The 22,552-nt window shown below is 34.2% G+C and overlaps 1 protein-coding gene across 5 annotated transcripts in view; it reads right to left on the bottom strand.

Annotated features, from left to right (window-relative positions):
* The window catches only part of DZIP3 (DAZ interacting zinc finger protein 3), a 97,688-nt gene that overhangs the window by 16,445 nt on the left and 58,691 nt on the right, over nt 1-22,552 (bottom strand). For all 5 annotated transcript variants that reach the window (XM_033089610.1, XM_033089625.1, XM_033089634.1 and 2 more), the window contains 12 exons: nt 21,806-21,975; nt 20,961-21,005; nt 18,393-18,443; nt 17,882-17,907; nt 15,410-15,575; nt 13,798-13,893; nt 13,517-13,644; nt 7,684-7,752; nt 5,157-5,253; nt 3,561-3,664; nt 1,951-2,038; nt 343-444 (listed from right to left, as the gene is read on the bottom strand). In XM_033089610.1, coding sequence (XP_032945501.1) covers nt 343-444; nt 1,951-2,038; nt 3,561-3,664; nt 5,157-5,253; nt 7,684-7,752; nt 13,517-13,644; nt 13,798-13,893; nt 15,410-15,575; nt 17,882-17,907; nt 18,393-18,443; nt 20,961-21,005; nt 21,806-21,975 — 1,142 coding nt within the window. The remainder of the gene's footprint in view (nt 1-342; nt 445-1,950; nt 2,039-3,560; nt 3,665-5,156; nt 5,254-7,683; nt 7,753-13,516; nt 13,645-13,797; nt 13,894-15,409; nt 15,576-17,881; nt 17,908-18,392; nt 18,444-20,960; nt 21,006-21,805; nt 21,976-22,552) is intronic.

Genomic DNA, 22,552 nt, shown 5'->3' with positions numbered 1-22,552 from the left:
AAAAATAAATGCTAAACTTCCTTTATAATACAGAATCAAGTACCTAAATGCAAACAAATAAAAATTTGAATTGAAAAATTAAAATGAAAGATTTTTTTCCCCTGAATGTTTGAGCCAAAAATGTGGGTGCACATTATACACAGCAAACTATGGTATGTAAGTGGCCTCATTTGATAGAATCATCTGGAGATGATATAGCAGGAATGGACATGATTAAAAATGATATACATACTACGTGCCTATTCCATTTTGAATACACATTAAACAAACCACATAGTCACTGTTTTAGAGCCCATATTTTATCAAGATGAAGATGGCAATTTTTCAAAATGTATTTCTCACCAGTATCTCAGGATTAGGTGGTGGTGGAGGAAGCTGGATTGGAGGCAAGGTACTCAAGGCAAATCCTTGCTTCACCTTGTTAATTTGTTCATTGTACTGTGTCTAGAAGCAAAATACAAACAATATTTTAAAGCAAAATCAACTTCAAAGAAATAGCATATAAAAATATTTGCTGCCATTTTGAATAATAAGCATAGAATAGTGATTCCCAAGCTATGTCAGAAATAATATAAAAACAATTTTTGACGTAAAAACAATTCTATGGAACAATATCCCTGAATGTAAATAGTTATATTTTTAGAAGTATCTGTTGATTGACAAGACACAGAGACACATAATTGACAGATCCTTGTAATAATTCCTTAGTGTTTCCATAATTTTCAGTCCCAAAATGGGAACCACTAATATAAAATGAATAGATTCTAAAGATTCAAGAAGCTATAAATAAAGTACTGGCTGATAAATACAGGGGGGAAAGTATTTATAACAGAGTCGGACTACTTGCAAATGTTCATTTTAAAAAGTAGAGGGGAAGTTTTTAAGAAATATTTATTAAATGTTTACATTTTGTTTGTCTCAAAAGTTATACCTCTAGCTTTCTCCAGTTCCATATATACCTCTGTTTTATTCTCTTAGATTCTGCCAAAAGTAAGACTCCAGTCCTAGAACCTAATAACATGCTTTTAACATTTTTTTGGCATTTGTTTGTCCCCATTTTGCTTTACCATCCTATTTTGTAAATGACCCACAAGAGCTGGAAAAGAAAGTCTTAAAAAGTAAAACACTTAGAAACTTCCACACAGAGGACATGTGCTTGAAAGAAAACAAGGATACAGAACAAGGAGCAGCTCCTTCAATGCCAGAACTTTGAATAAACCCAACAGAAATGCTAAGCATCACCAAAGACTGAGGAAGAAAGAGTCCAGAAAACAGTCAAGACCACCAATGAAAAAGCCAGACAAGTAGAAAATGTTTTGAGGCAGCTTTTCACAACTGCATGTGACTGTGTTGTGAAATCATAAAATAAACATTATATGTCAGCTTTAACATATACATATAAAAATATCCTAAAACCAAATGGAAAATAAATATTCCATGGCTTAGCTCTTTACCTTTAGCATAGTCCTACGTCTATTAAACCAACAATTAAGAATTTATTATTTTGTATTATGGATTAATTACATAAAAAGACTGAAAATTAATACAAGTCTGCTTGATCACCCTATTAATTCTGTAAACACACAGTCAAACTAAGGTAGACATTTATTTCTGATTGGAGCAGGTAGCTTCGGAATTCTAGGGAAATTAGGTGTGATGCACAACTTTTGAGTTTACCATTCACTACAATGAGGACCTAAAAGACCACGTGTATGAGTACAGGATGCTACTTACAACCAAGTACACGGAAGTAATCAATATCAAACCTAAAAAAGGCATAAACTTTAATAACTCAAATGAAAAAAACATGTTCTTCCTTAAATTTCTCTAACAATTGTTTTTAATGCTGTTTTCTTTAAGTATATGACACCTTGTATATATAACTTGTATATGTTATATACAAGTATATAACATTCAATTAATTGATTCTAAATATACTTCACAACTTACCCTGAGGAACGCAATCTTGTTTCTGACATCTGTCACAATGGCATTCCAACTGTCTACTGCGGCCTTCAATTGAAGCGATTCTAGATTGCTGGTGCAGACAAGGAGACACGAGAAAGTTCTTTCTTTTTATATACCACTTAGGTTTCCAAAAATTTCCATTATGTTATCTAGCATACGTGAAAATAATGTCAAACAACAAAATTACCCCTATCACCAACAATTACTTCAAATGGGCACAAAGTTGTATCGGATTGTTTGTTATTAAAAATAGAAACAAGGACTAGGAACATGTAAGATTTCTTTTTTCAAAAGCAAATATAACTTCTGCTTCAGAAGAGCAAGTTTTTTTCTATCTTGGTGATATTTTTTAGGACATATAAAACCTTTGTCTTTCTCTGCCTTCCTACTTCAGTGGAAGTAGGAAGGCAGAGAAAGACAAACAGGGAAACTGCCCTAGCCATCCCTTCGCAAAGATGCCACCCACTCATCTCAGAAGCGGGTTCTGGACTACCTTCACATTAATCCTGATAACACAAGGTCACAGCTGCCCTATCAGGCTTTTTTGCAAATTAGAAAAAGATATTCCCAACGGGAGGGCAAATCAGAAACAAGAATTAGATTGTTGCCTCTATGAAGTGCATAAACTGCACAAACACAGCAGCTCTGCCAAACATACCCACCAAATGACTTAGGTAGGAAGAGCCTTGAGGTGTTTAGGGTCTGTCCTCTCTACAAGAGAGATTTCAAAGGCTTTTAAAAGGCTCTATCTATTATAAAGTCCCCATCCCAGTACCACCCAGTACAATAGCTTTAAAAGAGCAGCACAAGTTATCACTGAGATAATCTGGTACAAAGGGGCTTGATAACATTCTGATTTACAGAGCTTTCTCCCTCTGGCAAGCAAAGAGAGACTGATCACTTACAATAGTGCTTCATCAACCTGAACGCACATCAGTGTATCCTGGGAATCTTGCTAAACCTGAGAGATTCTGATTCTTTAGAAATGAAGAATCACGATCATTACAATGATAATTATTAAAAAAAAAATGATGCCTTGGCCCAGAGATACTAATTTAATTAATTCTTTAAGTTTGAAGGAATACACCATAAAATTATAAATTTAAGGAGAACTCATGCAACCTGCCCAATATTTGAAAATCACTCATTTATAGCACAGCAGGAAATTACCTGTAACATGATTTTAGGTGTTAATACTACCCCCACCCCAAGTACTCCAAAAGCATTTAAAATCAAGTATTAGAAAACAATTAGAAAAGAATTTTCCACTTAGAATCCACCTTGGTTTGTAAATATCTAGTCTTCATACATGTCTCTGAGATTTTGTTTTAATCTATTTCACTGTGGAGGAAGGGGGGGAAAAATCTGTCAGCAGCTATCACTGCATTCAGTAGACTTCTCAATGCTTCAGCAGAAGCAACATAATAAAAATATCGAAGTGACTAGATGACTTTTGAAATTTAAAACACAAGGGCTTCTTCACTTGGAAGTCTCTGATGTCATATGTGGAAATCACATTGTAGATTATGTTCAACCTTGGAGCCACTTGCGAGTCTCTCTGAGATCAAGATACATTCAAAGGGAAAGGTTACCTTGCCGCCATCTGAGTCGCCCTGGCAAGCTGACTGAGGCATTCCTTTTCAGTCTGCTCTAGATGAAGCAAACCAAAATCGCGACGACACTGTAAGAAATACACCTACAGATTTTTGAAAGAGAAAGAGAAAGATGTTTACGGTATCCTTATAAATGAACACATTCTTTTCTCAATCATCAAGTACATTTAAAGCTATTTTTCAATCTCTTCCAACAACACCTGGGCTTCTTGACCATCCACAATGCATTATAAAAGCTTTCTGACACAGTCATCTACCTGGCCCAAGCCACCCTTGTCTGGCCTAGAGAAGTTCATGAATACCTTCCATGAAAGAACATTTGAGTGAGAACAAGCTAAATGTTATTTTGTTTAATGGTTACTGGGTTGGTAAACATTCTAGATTAGTTTTCAAACTGCCACATATACTGGAACCATCTCAGAAACTTTAAAAAAATGATGCTTGGTCCCAGACATTCTAATTTAATTGATACTAGAGAGACCCTCGGTATTGAGTGAAGGACACTCAAAAGAAGCCCTGCTATTTGTTTGTTTTCTAACTGATAAAGGGAATAACAGACCATACAGCACCATACAGTCCAAATGGGCCTTGGCGGGCATCTGGTTCAATGTAAATCCTACAGCCGGGATCCCTTCTGCACCATTATTGAAAATAGTTTATTATATTCTTGGTCAGCATTAAGTGTTTCTAAAATTAATAATGAAAGTAGAAAAGAAACTCCCTGACTAAAAGCAGTGAAAACAAAAATACAAACTTGAGGGCTTCAGATAATGAGTTTTTTTTTTTTGTTTGTTTGTTTTTTAATGAAATCTAGCACTCCAAAACTTTACTCTCCAGGGATTTTTGGTTCAGATATCACTTATTGATGGTTGACCTCCAGATTTCTGAGTACTCTTCTAAAGAACAGCACTTACTATGATAGAGGTGGGAAGGTCTGTAATGGTTTTAATGTCAGTGAGGTCTCCAAAAACTTGAATCTTATTGTATATCAAGTTTGGTTATCTATAAACAAAAATGACATACACATATATAATCCTATTTTGTTTGAGAGACCCTAGCTGTGGGTTTCTAAGCTAACTTAGAAATAACTGGGTGACTTTCTGGATCCAGAGTGCATGTTGGTTTTTGACAATGGAGTGTATTATGTATATGTGCTTTTGGAAAACCTACGTAGGGAGTAGCAAAGAAGGGAGATATGGCAGCAGTGAAATGTTAACTCGTCAAAGTTTGGCTTAGTGGCCTGGCTTCATGAGAATTTCCCCAAGATGTCTGCATCTGCTATACATACTGAAACAGACCAATTTCTTGGCGTCATTCAGGGAAAAACAACGTAAGATCATCAATACTGAAGTAATCCTGTACAAAATTCCAGTAAGTCAAATAAGTACAAGGGTTGGAGCTGAATTTTCCTGGCTGGTCCTAAGATGTCTTATTTCTCTTTATTGAAGAAACAGTCTTTCATCAATAGTTTAGTATACAATTGCACAGTTAAAACCTCCCTCATCAACCCCATCTTTCTCTCTCTCTCTCTCTCTCTCCCTCTCTCTCTCTCTCTCTCTCTCTCTCTCATTTTACCTCAGCTGTTAAAGCTCTGTTAGTTTCTGCATTCATTTTGGTTAAATATGTTTTAATTGTGCTTTCCAGATTATGCTTCTCCATTTCCCACTGAGATCTGAAATATATGATCATTAAAGAGTCAATAACATTGTAGCAAGGACAGATTTTTCTACCTTATTCAGGAAGAAGAAAAATACAAACTATTCAATGAAGTTAATGATTTCTTGAAAAGTATACAGCACATAAAAGCTAAAGAAGACATTACTTAAGACTACCTGTTATGTAGAAGTTTTAGAGTTGTCATATAGGGGTAATGATTAAAACTTGGCTCTGAAATCAAGTTGTCTGAGGATGAATCTGAGTTCCACAACTTAGTAAATGTGAAACTTTGGTCAAGTTACTGAACTTCTCTGTACCTCAGTTTCCTCACATGTAAAAATGGAGAAAATTGTATTACCTCAAAGAGCGTTGTATAAATTAATTCAAATAATATACATGAAGCACTTTGTGTTTGGCACATATTAAGTACTAAATAAATGTTAGTTATTATTGTTATTAATAAACTTTACATAAAATAAAGTTTCTATCACCTTTTTGTATTCTAACAAAGGCAACTACAAAGGTTTTTATTATCCCTGTCATAAAGCTAAGTCACTGCATTAAAATATTTTATTGATTATCTCAGTGCTTACATTCAAAACCTTAGAATGAAAAAAAAATTCTATAGCTTGAGAGGGAGGGAGATGATAATAGGACATTATTTATGAAGGATAACAGTATGGCTACCTGTGAGGTTTCTTTTATTCTTATCTCACATTGGCTTGAGCCCCAGAACTCTAGAGCATACAAACCAAATTAATGTCTTTAATGGAAACAATTAATTGGAAATATAACATTGTGATAGGGAACTTTCACAGAAGCTGTCCTCAATGTTTTATTTTTAGAAACATCTGGATACTTGAGTACCTGACAAACATTGATAAAAAGCTTGACAAAACAATATATTGTGAACACTATTAAGTTGAGAGTGTTTTGATGGAAAAAAATCATAAAATATTCAAGGAGATATATTAACTCAACCAAGAATTATTATGCCATTGAATATGGTACAAAATTTGCCTATAAGAACAAGAGAAGAAAATAAATAACTGAATTTCATTAAATTAAAAACTTTTTGTGCTGCAAAGGATATCATTAAGAAGGGGAAAAGACAACCCACAAAATGGGATAAAGTATTTGCAAATATCTGATAAGGGACCTGCAACCAGAACATACTAAGAATAATTAAAACTCAACAGTAAAAAGACAAACAATCTAATTTAAAAAATGGCCAAGGTGGTGAATAGACATTTTTCCAAGTAGATACAAAACCGGCCAATAAGCACATGAAAAGATGCTCTACATAATTAGAGAAAAAGCAAATGAAAATCACAAGGATATATCACTTCACATTCACTACAACGAGTGAAATAAAGACAGATAACCTAATAAGTATTGTGAGGATGTGGAGAAATTGGAACTTTCATCCATTGTTGGTGGGATTGTAAAATGGTGCAGTGACTTGGAAAACAGTTTGGCAATTCCTCACAAGTTAAACATAGAGTTTATTCCATGTCTCAGCAATTGCATTCTTAGATATGTACCCAAGAGAATTGAAACCATATGTCCACACACAAATATATATACAAATGTTCTAACAGCATTATTCATAATAGTCAAAAATGGAAACAAACCAAATGTCCATAAACTGATAAAAAGATAAACAAAATATGATATATCCACACAATGGAATGTTATTTCTCCACAAAACAGAATGAATACAGACACATGCTACAACATGGATGACCCCTGAAAACATTATGTCAAAGAAGTTAATCACAAGAGGCCACACATTATATGATTCTACTTATATGAAATGTCCACAATAGGCAAATCCAGAGAGACAAGAAATAGATTAGTGGTTGCCAGAAGCTTAGGGAAGGGAGAATAAGGAGTACTTTCTGAAGGTTCCAGGCTTTCTTTCTCAGGTAAGAAAAATGTTCTGGAATTAGATATGGTTGTACACCTCTGTGAATATACCAAAAAGCAATGAATTGTACACTTTAACCGAGTAAATGTTATGCAATATGAATTAGATCTCAAAAAAACTGTTATAAAAAATTTCCTACAGGCAAATCTAAAATGATAACAAAACAGGCAGTTTCACAAAGCAGTCACAACTAGTAGTGTTGGTTAGGGTAAAGAGATGAGATCTCATGAAACCCTAGTCTCTGACAGCAGTCTGCCGTGGGACCATAACTTGGCTCATTGAAGTTCTCTCAGCAGACTTCTAGGGCCAGAGCTAAGGTGAACAAACCTCCCATTTCCCTAGGACAGTTCTAGTTTACACTTGTTGTCCCAGTGTAATTATTAATACTGCTCAATTTCAGGCTCAACATGCCCCAGTTTGGATGATATACGATATTGCTACCCTAGCCAGAATGTGCTGAGTGGAATGCATAGTTTCAGAGATGGTACCCTCAACCAAAGCAACAGCTGTTTGTACCTTTTCATGGAAAGCTGCTCTTTCAGGTTCTTGATTTCATTATCTTTAGCTTGGCTCTGACGCTGTAATCTAAGCAAAGAAGAAAGAAAGTCATAAAAATGTCAGAAACGATTTGTCATTAATACAGTCAGAACAGCTCTACTTACAGATGAGGAAGGATTAAGTGTGTCCATTTTGGGCCACAGATCTTGAGCCTGAAAATATCTGCACTCCAATACCGAGTCATTCTGAAATGTATCTTATTTCTGATGTCTGATGTACTGATTTCCCAAAGAAAGAACTAAATTCTAACCCCTTAGTTTTAACTAAGTTGTAAATTAGAAAAACAAAGGGAAGAGTTATCTTGTATTCCCAGTTTGATGACTCGGAAAGACATCTTCAGCTCTGTACTTCAGTTTACCCACCAGAAAACAGATGGTAACTTCTAATGTTCTAGGCCTATGTTGGGACAGAGCACTTTAAGTTCCTTAAAGAGATACTATATCAAGTCATGCAAACTATTAAAGACTTGGGGCCTGAAAAAAATCAGACTTTAAATTTAGAGGTAATGACACTATGTGCAAATAAAAATTATAATGAAAACTATAAATTAAAACTGGGGTGTCACTCATATGACCTAATCATGGGAAGATGGGGTTAAAAATTTTGTATAAATCAGAAAACATAACCTGTGATTAGCTTAAAAATTAATATGCAAAAAGCTATTATGAAAAAGTTTCTAATATGTTCAGACACTTGAGATACATAGGAGTTTTGGTTAATATAAATGATGGAATAGTAAGGCTTACTTAAAACAATGACTTGTTGGCTGGATTGCTCACTAGATTACAGAGACTATCCACTCACCTTTACCCTGAGCTTTCGGAAGCTGTAGAGACTTACTATCAATGTTCTGTTGGATAGAAAATGCAATGAAAGAAACCGGGTCTCTTTTTATACAAAAGAAGTCATGTTCTCAAGTAAATAGTAAGAAATACAAGCTTTGTTATAGTAGTACACAGGAGTATGTAAAGAGAGCTGAAAAGTGGTAATATTTCTAACACTGATATTGTCCTTTCCTTTGTATACTTACATTAATTACTTCACTATTTCACCCAGCTCCAGAGTGGGTGATCAGAGTTGACAGAGCTGGTGAGGAATTCAGAAGACCTGGATTCTTAAAGGAAAGAGGATAAAGTAGGCACAGTTCCTGCCATCCAGCTTGGATATGAACCAGCTGTATATGTTCAGGTAGTCATAATTTCTCAGTCCTATTTTTCTCACAAATAACATGATAGGGTAGGATTAGATTTTCTTTTCTAAAAAGATCTAAAGTTTCCAAGCTTACTCTGGCTGTCTATTAAGGTTATTAAATGGATTTTATTGATAGCAGATTCTTAATATTTATGAAGAATATGCTTACTGTAATTTGTACAAAATGTGTCACTTTTAAATAAATCTTCTTTGTTAAAACTGCAATCATCACTGACAGATATTTACCAAACATTTCCTGAAGGATTAGTATTGAATTAGGAGAAAAAAGCTGAGTTTTTTGTTTCTTTTGCTTCCTACTAAACACTATATTCTAAGATGAAAGAAGTCAACATTTTACAATTAAAGAACATACTCTTCAGACATGCTCAAGTGAGTTAAACGAAGAAAGGCTAAAAGGTTATATGAGAATACACAGTGCTTGTGCTGTTTTCTCTGCCTAGATGCCCTTTGTCTCTTCTCCCAGCTCATCCTTCCTAGCCTAGGTTCAACACAGGGTACTGTCTTCAGTGAAGTTCTTCCTTATCACAACCATCAATAGTACTCTGTTTGCCCTATAAAATCCCTATTAAGTATAGTTCCATTTGACAGATACGTCCTTTTTAAAAAGTTAAACATTTTGAGGTAATCAGATTCACATGCAGGTATAAAAATGATACAGACAGATCCCATGTACCCTTTACCCACCTTCCCCCAATTGTAACATCCTACAAAACGACAGTATATCAACCAGGATGTTGACAGTGATACAGTTCAAGATACTATACAGTTTTATCACCACAAGATCCATCATTTTGCCTTTTTATACCCACACCCACTTCCCTCCTACTTCCATTTCTTCCTTATAACCTTGAAACCACTAACCTATTTCCCATTTTTACCATTTTGTCATTTTTGAAATTTTGTCATTTCAAGAATGTTATACAAATGGAATCATACACTATATAAGCTTTGGGGACTAGGTTTTTTTCACTCAGCATAATTCTCTAATATCTGCAGGGTATGTAGAGATATCACTGTTTCTATTCCTGAGGGTGGTATTTGTGTCTTCTCTCTCTTTCTCTCTCTCTCTTTTTTTTTTGCCAGTTTTGCTAGAAGTTTGTCAATTTTATTGATCTTTTCAAAAACAGGCTTGTTTCATGGATTTTTCTCTATTGTTTCTCTGTTACCGATTTCATTACTTCTCATCTTTGTTATTTCTTTCTGCTTGTTTTGGGTTATTTTGCTTTTCTTTTTCTGTGTTCTTGAGGTGGGAGTTTATATTATTTATTTGAAACTTTTCCCCTTTTCCAATGTGTACGTTAGTTCTTCTCAGAACTGCTTTAGCTGTGCTCCACAAATTTTGATATATTGTTAATTCAGTTCAATGTATTTTTATTTCCCTTGACACCTCCTCTTTGAACTTACAGATTAATTGGAAGTATGGTGTGTAGTTTTCAAGGGTTTGGAAATTTTCCTCTTGTCTTAGCATTATTATTTTCTAGTTTGATTCCACTGTGATGAGAGCATATAATTAGCATCACTTCAATTCTTTTAAATTTGTTGAGGTTTGTTTTATGGCTCAGGATATGGTCTATTTTGGTATATTTCTTGTGGTACTTGAAAGTATATGGATTCTGCTGTTATCTGGTGCAGTGTTCCATAAATATTGATCAGATCCTGTTGATTGACGGTATTATACAGGTCTTCTATACCCTTGCTGATTTTGTTTAGTAGTTCTACAAATTCCTTAGAGTGGGGTGTTGAAGTCACCAACTGAAATTGTAGATTTTTCTATTTCTTTCAGTTCTATCAAGTTTTATTTTATGTATTTTGAATTTCTATCATTTGGTACATACACCTTTGTTTTAATACGCACACAGATTCTTACATCTTCATGGTGGATTGAGCCTTTGATCATTAGTAATGTCCCTCTTTGTCTCCAGTCGTTTTCTTTGCTCTGAAGTCTATTTTATCTGATATTAATAAACAAACTCCTGCTTTTGTTGATTAATGTTTGCATGGCATACTTCTTACCATTCTTTTACTTTCAACCTACTTATGTTATTAAAACTGAAGTGAGTTTCTTGCAAACAACATATTATTGGATCACATTTTTTTGTTTTGTTTTGTTTTTAAAATACACTCTGCTATTCTCTTTTAATTCGTGTATTTAGACCATTTACATTTAAGGTAATTATTGACATGTTAGTGATTTTATTGTTTTCTGTTTTTATTGTTTTCCATTTTATTGTTGTCTGCTTTTCTTTTCTTACCTTTTTGTGGGCTATCTGTACATATTTTAGGATTCATTCTCGACTTACAGTGTTTTTGAGTATCTCTCTTTGTGCAGTTCTTTTAATTGTTGCAGTAGGTATTATCATATGCACACATAGCCTACTGTTATTGATCTTGTCCTATTTCCAGTGAAGTGTAGAAGGGCTGATTCACACTGCTTTGTTGCTGTAGGGTAGAAAGAGGCAGGAACTCCCTGTTGGGCCCCTCTAGCACCAAAGGGGGAGAGGGAAAAAAACGGAGTGCCAACTAACCCCCATGGGGAGACTTAGTTCCCCATGAGGACAGCAGGGATGAAACCTAGCATTGACTAGTCCTACCTCAGATCAGTTTATTAAGTCTCATTGATGCTGGGTAGAAGTAGAGGCTTAGCTTGCAGCTGGACAACACTGATGCTATCCTGGCAGAGGAACTGGAGCATTATCTGCTTTCTCCTGGTGGAGAATGGAAGATCAGCTGCTTGCTCAGTACTGCTACCCCAGCAAAAGAATCTGATTTCTGCCATCTGCTTTTGTCAGAGCATATTGCCTGCTTCCAAAAGGTGGTGTGGGGCTATTGGTGTTTGGCTGGAGTAGGTGGGTAGTGCTAAAATGGTTTTCTGTTGTTTATCTTCCTTTGGCTAAAGAGAAAAGGCTTTTCTTGGAGTTTTTACCCCCTCTACCTATTGGCAGTTCTAGGTTGAAAGTTTCTGCAGTGCCCTGTCTAGGATATATGGGAGGCAATAAGGAAAATCACTGCCATATCATTCCTCAAGTCCCAAGGTCTTCAGACAGTCTGCTTTCTTCTACCTTTCAGAGTCTTCCAATGTTTGTTTGTTATAATAAGGGGGACTGTAGGTCCACGGTCTTTTTGTTATAATAAGGGGAACTTGCAAGTAATGGAGCCACTATATCTTGGTGGAACTGGAAGTCCCCCTGTTACATGTAATTTTAATCCCCTCGTGTTAACCTATACTCTCCATTAGCTTACAGTCAATGTCTATCACATCTCAGTAACTTCTACATGTGCCTTACAGAACTCTTCTCACACGGTGAGTACTTAATAAATGTTTGGTAAATGTTCAACACTGAGTGCTCATAGTCTGAAGGCATATGCACCCCCTGAAGTGCTCTGTTTGTAGTCTCAAGCACACAAGGGTGCCTGGATCAGCTATCAGAGTGGAGGAGGGATATCCTCAGACAGTGAAGGAGAGAGGAAGCTCAACTGCTTGCCTTCCTCTGCAGGTGGCATTACTGTTCTGATCTCTGATATTATGTAACATATTTCTGGGTTGGTCATTACTCTCCAGGCTAAAAGGCAAAGTTTTGAATCCTTCTTAAGTGATTGCGGCAGCTTAGTTTACCCAAGCTACCTTAGGTCCTCACCTCCTTCTGAACTTGAAGGGTCTAAGTCCAGCAAGGACAAGCCTGAAAGTATTTGCAACTGACGTTGTGGTGCCAGAGCTATGGCAGTCAGTTCTTTTTAAAAACCCCTCAGGTTGGATGATACGGTATGTGGGAGAAAATTTAAGTCCTAAATCTCTACCAAATATTTCTCCAATTTTATAATTAGTATATTCGACTCCATACTCTGAGGTATTTCCTATAACTCATCTATTCTCCCTATTAGCAGTGTAGGAACTGCAAAAGATTTCAAATTAGACTTCATGGACAACTGGTATCTTGCGGTATCACTGTTCATTAAAATAATGTTTTACAAATTATATCTTACTATTTCAACTGACACTCACTGGAGACAGTGATTAATAGAAAATAATAAAGCAGGACACTTGTTTTTCCCTATTAAGTCAGAAATTTTAGTTTTAGGCGTTTAATTCTTAAGGTTGTAAGAGAAATGAAATTGGTAGGGGTGAGAAGAGTCTCCAGGAATTTGGTTTAATTTTAATCTCTTGGGCTTAGAACACAAATACTCTGAGAGATAAACATAAACAAGCATGCAAGTGGTTCCATGGTGTCTTTGAAGAACATATTCATCATATGTTTTAAAGAAACAGTCAATCATTTGTCACATTTTTACGAATTAGTCATGATCTGAAAGTTAATTATCTTTCTCATGTAATTCTATTATCTTCACACTTGTTCAGCTAATACATGAAGAGCTTTATATATAGAGTGAGCAGTTGCGTATTTCTCATTTCAGCTGGCAAGGCAAGTGTAGAGTTGTCTTTTAAACAAATACAGTCCTGTGCACGGCAGTTCCTAATGTGCAGCCACAGTGCCACCTAGTGGCTAACCATGGCTTCTCTTTTAAAGATAGTGTTCATTACGGCACAAACCCAGATTTTCCTGTTATCAAGATTTGTACTTACTTGGAAACCTTATTGATTCCAAAAGCCACTTGTTGGTTAAGAGATGCAATGATTTTGTCTCTCTTTTTAATCTGCATTTGGTTTTCTTGCCACCGAAAAGTCACTGTTTTCAACTGTCGTTTGAAATCCTGCTCAATGAAAAATACTATTTCAGTTAATTCTGTTCAAGTCACCAGAAATTGAAAGAAAAAAAATTGGGTTTTTAAAAATAGAAAATATGATTAAGTTTAACATTTGAACTACTTCTGAATTGCCTCAGATCTAGTTGCAAAAATACTTACTTCACACTGGTAGTGCAATTTATAAAGCTGCTGTTGTCGAGCAAGCTTTTCCTTCTCAGTTTCTCCATATTCTGCAGTTACCTTGTTGGTTGAGCCCTATTGAGCAAATGGAATATGCATGCTTTATTTTCCTCTTTAGAAAAAACACTAATATTTTAGTTGTTTATATGGGATTTAAAGTTACCATCTATGTCCTATTTATTCTTTAACGGTCTCAATACAAACATCACTTCTGATTAGTTTAGATAAACCCAACCTTCCCTAGTTACAGCATTCACTAAATAATGCCACAGTTACTTATCTATTGATGTTACTATTGGATAACATTACCTGCAAGCTTACAATTTTTAAGTATTTTTTTTTTGTAATGCTTTTACTGTTAAAAGGACCATATGAGGTAGATACTCTTATTCCCATTTCAGAGATGATTAAAATGAGTAACTTGCCCAAGGTCACACAAACAGTGAGTGGAGGAGCCTGAATTCTAACTCAGGTAGTCTTAATTGCCCAAGAACTTTATATTATTACATGGCATCACCTTAGTTTAATGTTCAACTTCTCCACCTTATTATAAACACTATGATCATAGGGACTAAATAGCATACATTGCTGTTGAGACAAAACCAGTGTTTGCCAAATGTTTTTTGAATAAATGAATAAGCATTTTTTGAAAGGTGTATGACATTTTGATTCTGTTTTCAAGTTCTCATAGTTCTCATGGCTACTGAATGAAAACCAAAGGCCCCACATTTAGACTTCAGTGTTACATACAAAGTTTGGAATATGTCACTTCAGTTAAAATATACATATTCTAGTATTATAATTGGAAAGGAGAAAAAGAGGGTATGCAATTATATGCATGTTGTACTGTCAGCCAGGGAATCACTTGAGCTGACTGTACCCTGAGACAATCAATATTCCTACATACTATATATCGTTATATTTATACTATGGAACAGGTTATCATAAGACTCCCTCAGTATAGAATTCTCATGGGTAAGAAAATCAAGTGGTTTTTCCAAAAAAAAAGAAAAAGTATTTCACGTGCTTTGTCTGATTGAGTGCTCTGTAAGGTACTTAAATCATGTTCATATGCACCTTCACAATAAGGTACGTCCTTCCCAGCAGTGACTACTACCAGGAAAGGAACCAAAGGAAAAATTGTTGTACATTGACATTATTTATAGCTGCTTCATAGTAACAACCAGGTTTCATTAAAAAAAAAAAAACACAAAACAATGAAAGTAGCTTTGTTTTACAAAACTATTTTTCTCATGAAATTTAATCCAATGGGATTATGCCAGTCCCCCCACCCCCACCCCCGCCCAAGGTACTGGAAAACTCTTTGCAAAGAATACATTTGTAATCAACTCTGCCCAATAATTAAAGTCAGGAAACGGTTTGTAGGCTAAAGCGAAATGTTTCTAACTCCTAAAGTTCTTTTTTCCTCATCCAGCCCTCTGTCCCTCCCTTCCTGTTTTTTCTTTCTCCTCACAAACACAGCATAAGCCACTAGGCAAACATAGTGTTCAAAGAGTCATGAGGAAAACAAAGGTTAACAGTTCCTCCTGGAAGTAGGAAGTAGGGCTGTGTCCTCTCCAAGCGGTCTTACCTGCTCAATCATGTCCAGAATGTGCAACTCATCCAGGCTATAGAACTTGTCTTCAGTTGCAGAATCTTCTTGACCATCACTTGCATCACCTTTCACAAATTTACTGACTGGGTGCAGACTTGCTTGCTTTTTCTTCAACTGCTCTTCCTTTTCTCCCATGTTTGGGCTATAGTGGTGACATAATCAATGTGATCTTTTATAATTACATAAAGCTTTTCATCCAAGCCATTGTTTCCCAAATTAATATTGTACTGGTCCCATGAGATGCTTAGCAGCAGAAGCTTTCATGGTTAAAGAACGTTTAGATAGTGCTCACACTGTGAACATCTCCTGAAGATTCACAATGAATTTTAGCATATTTGAGATGGCATTCAGTCCAAGTACTTATTCTGTTCATCCCAGTGTTTTCAAGAATTAGGAGACCATGAAGTCCACTTTTCAAATTGTAACTATTAATATCAATTACTTTGGGAAATATTGACAAGCATTTCCATATTTGCTATATTACTTTATCACAACATTCTTGACAGGTAGGTGGACTTAATCAACTTTAGCACTTAGGTTTAATGTACATTTAAATACAGGGTTGCAAATAGCAACACAGTAGATTCAGAAATGGGTTTCTTTGGTAACAGGACCTTTGAAAAACTGTAGTGATAACATGAATTTCAGAAACTACAAACTACTGCAAAAAGAATGAAAATACTACATGTGCAATGGCAATTAACCCATTTTTATACCTATATATAAAATGTAAATGCATGTTACTATTCTTTCAGTTGGTCTACTATTTAGTATCTATAAATTTCCTTCCTAATCTCATTGAATGGTAACAAAAAATAATACTTATAGTATGATATAAATGATTTTATTAGTGAATAGAAAGAAAAAAGGTAACTCGAGGGTGCATTATTACTTATTTAGGCCAGTAAGACCTAGAAAAATTAGTATCTAATGCTTATAGAATAACTTGTGAAACACTATAAAACAGTTATTAGGTATCACTGAAGTATTCTAGAATGACTCAAACATTTTGGAAAGTTCAATAAAATCAACTGCTTGTATATACCACTGGTTCACAAACAAAATTAATTTCCCAAATTACTTTAAGAGCTTTTTAAAAATCATATTTTTCCAGGGACTCTAATAATTGTAAAAATATAGATGAATTTGTATTTTTGAAAAGCTGCAGATTATTCCTAAATGTTAAAACTATGATAATAGCATTGTGATAATATAGGAAAATGTTCATATTACTAAGAAATACAAACTGAAACATGTAGAAGTAAAATTACATAATATTTGATATTGAAAACATGTCAATAAAGAACAAAATATTAAGGTAAGAATGAAACAAATGTGGAAAAATAGTGGTAATTGTAGAATCAGCATGATAGGTATATATACTAATGTAGATATATTATTCTTTTTACTTCTGTGTAGATTTAAAAATTCCTATTTAAAAACAAAGCTCCCCAGGTGATTTTATGATCATATAAGTTTGCATCTACACTGTAGGCAAAATGAGCAAAATAACTGATGATACTGTTTCATTCTTTAGTAAGTTATTTTTATAGCATTTAGACACAGCCTGAAAATAAAACAAAATAACAAAACAAACAAAAACAATTACTCTAGTGACTCAATTTGTTGACAGAGAAAATGGAAACCCATCTTGGATGACGAACTCATTATTTACCAAGTGTATCAATCATACCTATTATCAGTAAGAAAATATCAACTAAAAGCAATGGCTTTAAAATTAACAAAATATGTTGTTGTTACCATTTTAAAGATATCTTAATTTATGTCTTCCAGTGAGTTCTGTAAATGTACTGATTTCAGTTAATAAACTTTTTGGTGGTTATAATCTCTTCATTAAACTGTCTCTCCTACTTCCTTGTTCTATTATGCTGTCATCAGTCTAATGTTTCTACGAAATAGTCTCAGTGATTGTTAGATATTAAAAATTTCCAGTAAAGACTCAAAATTCACTATTAAAATCAGGGATTAAAAAATGAACAAATATACAAACAAACCCCTCAAGTTAATTAAAGAAACCAAACCAAAACAAATCAAAACAAAAACTCTTTTGCAAAAGGCATAATTGGGACAAACAATGATCTGTCCTTTAAGGTTAAGTTTTATTTAGTCTAGATTTGGCTACCCACAATCTAGACCATATCTTAGAAGATTTTATGCTGGACCTAAATTAGTCCTCAAATAAAGCAGTTAGCATTGGATGATTCTTGAGCAGCCATACAGAAAAATGGTGAGAGATTTAGTCTACCAAAGTAAATGATAATTTAACTGTTCATCATTTTCTGTAAAAAGGTGACAACTTATTAAGATAAGTCACTGTCCTTTCTTCTCTTAATGAAAACACACCCCAAGGTAAGGCTGTGTTATACTGGCAAAGCACACTTTGAAAGTACTAAAGAAAATTTAAAAATTAAATAAACTAATACTTACACTTGGTCTTCTTTTGATTCCTTATTCTGAAAAACAGCATCAAGAATTAGTAATCTATATCAACTATGTCAATACAGTGTAGTGATCTGACTGCATCTAGGTCAGTGTTTCTCAAACTTTTTTGACCACAAGCATAATAAGAAATACATTTTATATCATGATACAAATGCACTTACATATATCTTTATACATAAGTATAAAACTGAAATATAAGTTCCATGAAATACACCTTAACCATATCACATGGGTTATGGACTGCATGTTCGTGACCCCACCCCCAACCCCTGCCTCCAAATTTGTACATTAAAACCAGAACACTCAATGTGATGTTCATTGGAGATAGGGTCACTGGGAGGTAATTAGGTTTAGATGATGTTGTGGAGTCCTCATGATGGAATTAGCGCCCTTATGCAAAGAGATCAGAACGTTATCTGTCTCTCTCTCTCTCTCTCCGCCATGTGATGACCATGCAAGAAGGTAGCCGTCTGCAAACTAAGAAGAGGGCCCTCACCAGACACCGAATCTGCTGGCATCTTGACCTTGGACTTCCCAGCCTCCAGAGCTGTGAAAAATAAATGTTCGTAGTTTAAGTCACCCAGTCTATTGTAGTTTGTTATAGCAATCCGAACTGATTAAGACAGTAGGTGAGGAACTCTGGAAATTTTTTTTATTCCAACTAATTCTATTACCTTTTTTAAATTGGTAGTTGAGACCCATTACACTGATTTTGTAATCTACTACTGAGTAATGAAGCATGACTTGAAAATCACTGATTCACATATTGGAAGTCAGTATTGGGGTTGAGTTTGTACCTATTAGTATATCCTGGGACAGGGTACATGGAATTCTCATCGATGGAATTCTATACTAAGTACAAGAATTCTCAAAAATCTACATGTAAGGAGAAAGCAGATTTATATATCAAGACTCTTACAAAAAAGAAATGTTAGGGAAATCATAATTGGTAGAAAATGTTAAAAGCATTAGATTTTATGTTCATTAAAATACAACTATAAAGGCAACATACTAAATAGAGGGAATATCACGGACACAACACATATGAAATTAAGGATATTAATTACTCATGTATTACCTTTCCATTAAGAATACTACTCTTACATAAGTTATAGTATTCCTCCTACTGCCTCTTGTTTATAAAAATCTTCAGGGTCTCCTTCCCCACAGATTCCATTAGGTAGTTACAAATCTGTTCTGCTTTATTGTCTGTATACTGAGAGGATTTTTGCGTTTCAGTGTCTGATAACGTCCAGGGCCAGTTTGAGTCTACAATTTAGAATATTGAACTCCTGCCTTCGTTCCAGTGTATTTGAATAACTGAGCTGAACCTTTGGTTGTTCATAATGAACATATCTAGTAGAGCTAATTAAATTTCTGAATCTCCTTTTTAGCTGTTCCCATGACAACTTTATGCCAATGTATGTATCAGTCTGTCTTCTTATACGCACCTCAGCAACTTCCCTTTAGAGAGGACATCCAATTTGAAGGGCTCGATTTATTTCCTGACATGTTTCATCACAAAGCCTTCTATTCTTCTGCCATCTTCTTAACCTCCCTTTTCTATTCCTAACCCTCAGTTCCTCTGGGTGGGAGGTGGGAACAGGAGCAAGAATAAGAGTAATCATGTAGAGTAATTAATACTCTTAATGGGAGGGTAATATATGAGTAATCAATACTCTAATTAACCCCGAAGAGTTACTTACAAACTGAATAACTAGAAGTACTAAATTCCTAACAGAAGAAGGGGAGCAGATAATAGTAGCTACAGAGTCTTTTACGTACTAGTTAGAAGTTGTCTATATTGTTCCCTCCACTTGCTGCCCAAATTTTATTTTTCTATCACATTCCTTAGAGTCCCTGATAGGCGTTTTTAGGACTTCAACTATCTTTAGGTAGAGATATTGCAAAACAAAAGATTAACAGAGGACACAATTTCATGCATAGGGGCTTTGTCATCACACAAGCAAATTTCTAAATGCTATAATTTTTCATGAGGAGAACTCCTGATTAGAGAATTGGATAGACTTAGATTTCTATGACTGGTTGTTTACACTCCAAGGTAGACAATTCTTTGCACTTAAAATAACAGTAATTGAGTACATGAATAGGATTATTCTATGTGAAATAGTCGTATGCAAAAATTTCAGCATTTTTCAGGTCCTACACTTTAAAATTTAGATAAAAGAGGTAAGATATAATATCTGTCTTCTAATGTCCAAATTTTATCTAGATAAAATTATCTTATATCAAAGTATCTTCTTATATTAAACTTCTTTTAATACAATAAATTGGAAAAAATTTAGGATGTTAAAAAATTCCTAGACAGTTGCCAACATTTAAAAAGAAATTCTTAATATTACTAAAGTATGAATTTTTAAATGGTGTTTACATTTATTTCCAGTTGTGTTTATTCCATTTAATTTCAATTAGAAAATAAAGTCTGAATTAAAAAAATAAACTATTAAGCCAAAAAAAAAAATTCCACTTTCCCTTGCGATGTTTCCAAGCAATTAAAAAACTTCTTGCTAAAACTGTGCTACAGATAGTAACTTGTTCATTTTTCAACTGGCAAACAACAAGGAAGAATCATGAAAGAAATTTTTTTGCATTTGCACAATTTTTGTACATTACTGCATTGCTGGCAAAGTCTTAGACACAAAGAAAATCAAGATGTTTTAAGGTTTTAAAAAATGTTTTTGAACATATCAGTAGAAATATGATGAAAAACTGTTTATAAAACACTGAGTAGGCATTTTTAAAATGAGAGTGGTATGTAGAAATTAATGGAATTTCCAAGTGACCAATTCTGTTTATCTGTATATTTAAATGTATAAATTATCATTTAGGGAAGTAAAGTAGGCACAGTGTAAGTTTAAATCATTCAGGATATAACACACATAGACTTCTCTATAATCATATATTCAATAAGCTATTGACATTTTTTTAAGTTATTTGTACTGTCTACTTGGACCAATTTTAAGTTCTAACAGTGAACTCACATATTATACCTAAGTTTTCATGATCAGACACCCTTTATTATAATGCTAATATAGTCTCTTACCTTTTTATTCTTAGTCTTTTTCTTTTTCTTTGGTTTACTCTTAACCTGATAGGTAAGAAATAAGTCATTTATTTAATATGCAATTCAAACTGCACAATGGATTATTATGCAAAATACATTTCCTCTAAACACTGAAACCTTTTATCTTCTAATATTACAGATAATATTTTCTTTCTAGACTCTATGGAAATTTTCCATTTTATTTTTATTTTAATCCCAGTCTTCTGCTCTTAAAAAAAAAATCACTGATATATAAAGGTACAACATATAACATTAATGAGTTGGCCACTGAAAAAAAAGCTCATAAATCCTCACTTGCACACATGTATGCATGAGTAACAAAGGAGGAAGGCACTTTTAAAAAATCAATAAGTTCAAATCCATAAGATGAAAAATTAAGCCTAAGAAGAATTTAGTGACTATATAATAACTGTACCACTTATCTGTAAAGATATACAGAGATTCCATTCTGGATGATTTTAATTCTACCTTTGCACAAATGGTATTAAAATATCCCTGTTTTTACCTCCCTTCTCTCTCCTTCTATTCCCCGCTATGCTTTCTTCTACTTTCTATTAACCTCCCACATCCATTTCCATCAATCAGAATAAACAAACATGTTAAAAAGTCTAGCATAGTGCCTGGCACATAATAAATGTTGGCAAAAGATATGGTTAAGGCAGGAAAATTTATGGAAGGAAGTACTGGGGAAAAACCACTCCAATTCAAGCTTTGTGTGAACACTATGATAAATAGTGTTCTGGGATCCTTTAAGTATAGCACATGCAACAGACTAAAGGCCCTGATTATGTTCTTCTAATTCAAATATTAATAAGAGCTTATACTTCCTGGAGATCTTTAGTAGATTCTGTTGAAGATTCACTGGGTATTGATGTCCCATCTTTATTCATGTCTGCTAACTGTAGTTCAGTGTTTGATTTCACATTTATATTGTACTCCATGAGAGGTGGACTTAGTTCTTCTTCCTCATTCTGCAATTCTTCTATTTCAATACCTAAATATTGAAAACAAAACACTCAAACTCTGGTGCGTGTAATTTTAGCCTCTTATCACTATTATAAATATGTTTACCTCCCAAAACACTATTCCAGAAATAGGAATAGAGACATCTTACTATGTTCAATTACTAGATAAAAATGAAATGCGCATTTATCAATGACCAAATAATAGGTATATATATATTAACCTGGAACCAATCAGTATGAACCCAAATGCTAAGATACTTTACTGTTATCTTAAGTAAACTCTACATATTAATATTCTAGAACTTGAGTTGACTCAAATACTAAGTTTTTGAGTATCCTGACATTGACCCTATTAATATACTGCATCTAGAATTATTTTAAGGCATAAAACTAAACATATCTAAGAGAAACTTAGAAGGTCTATTTTTTCCCTTTTTCCTTCTTTTTCATAACCAAAGGTTTTGAAAGGGTATCAATCCCTTATTATATGACACCACACTTCTGGGACACCACACTCCTTGATATAGCCCTAGAAATTCAATCTCAAAACTTATGAATTTCATCTGACTGGTCACAGATGGTCCAAATAAAATGCACAGTCTTATT

The sequence above is a fragment of the Rhinolophus ferrumequinum genome, chromosome 2, assembly GCF_004115265.2.
Source record: "Rhinolophus ferrumequinum isolate MPI-CBG mRhiFer1 chromosome 2, mRhiFer1_v1.p, whole genome shotgun sequence".
NCBI lineage: Eukaryota > Metazoa > Chordata > Mammalia > Chiroptera > Rhinolophidae > Rhinolophus > Rhinolophus ferrumequinum.
The sequence above is the reverse complement of the archived record's forward strand: the minus strand, read 5'-3'. Positions and strand labels throughout refer to the sequence as shown.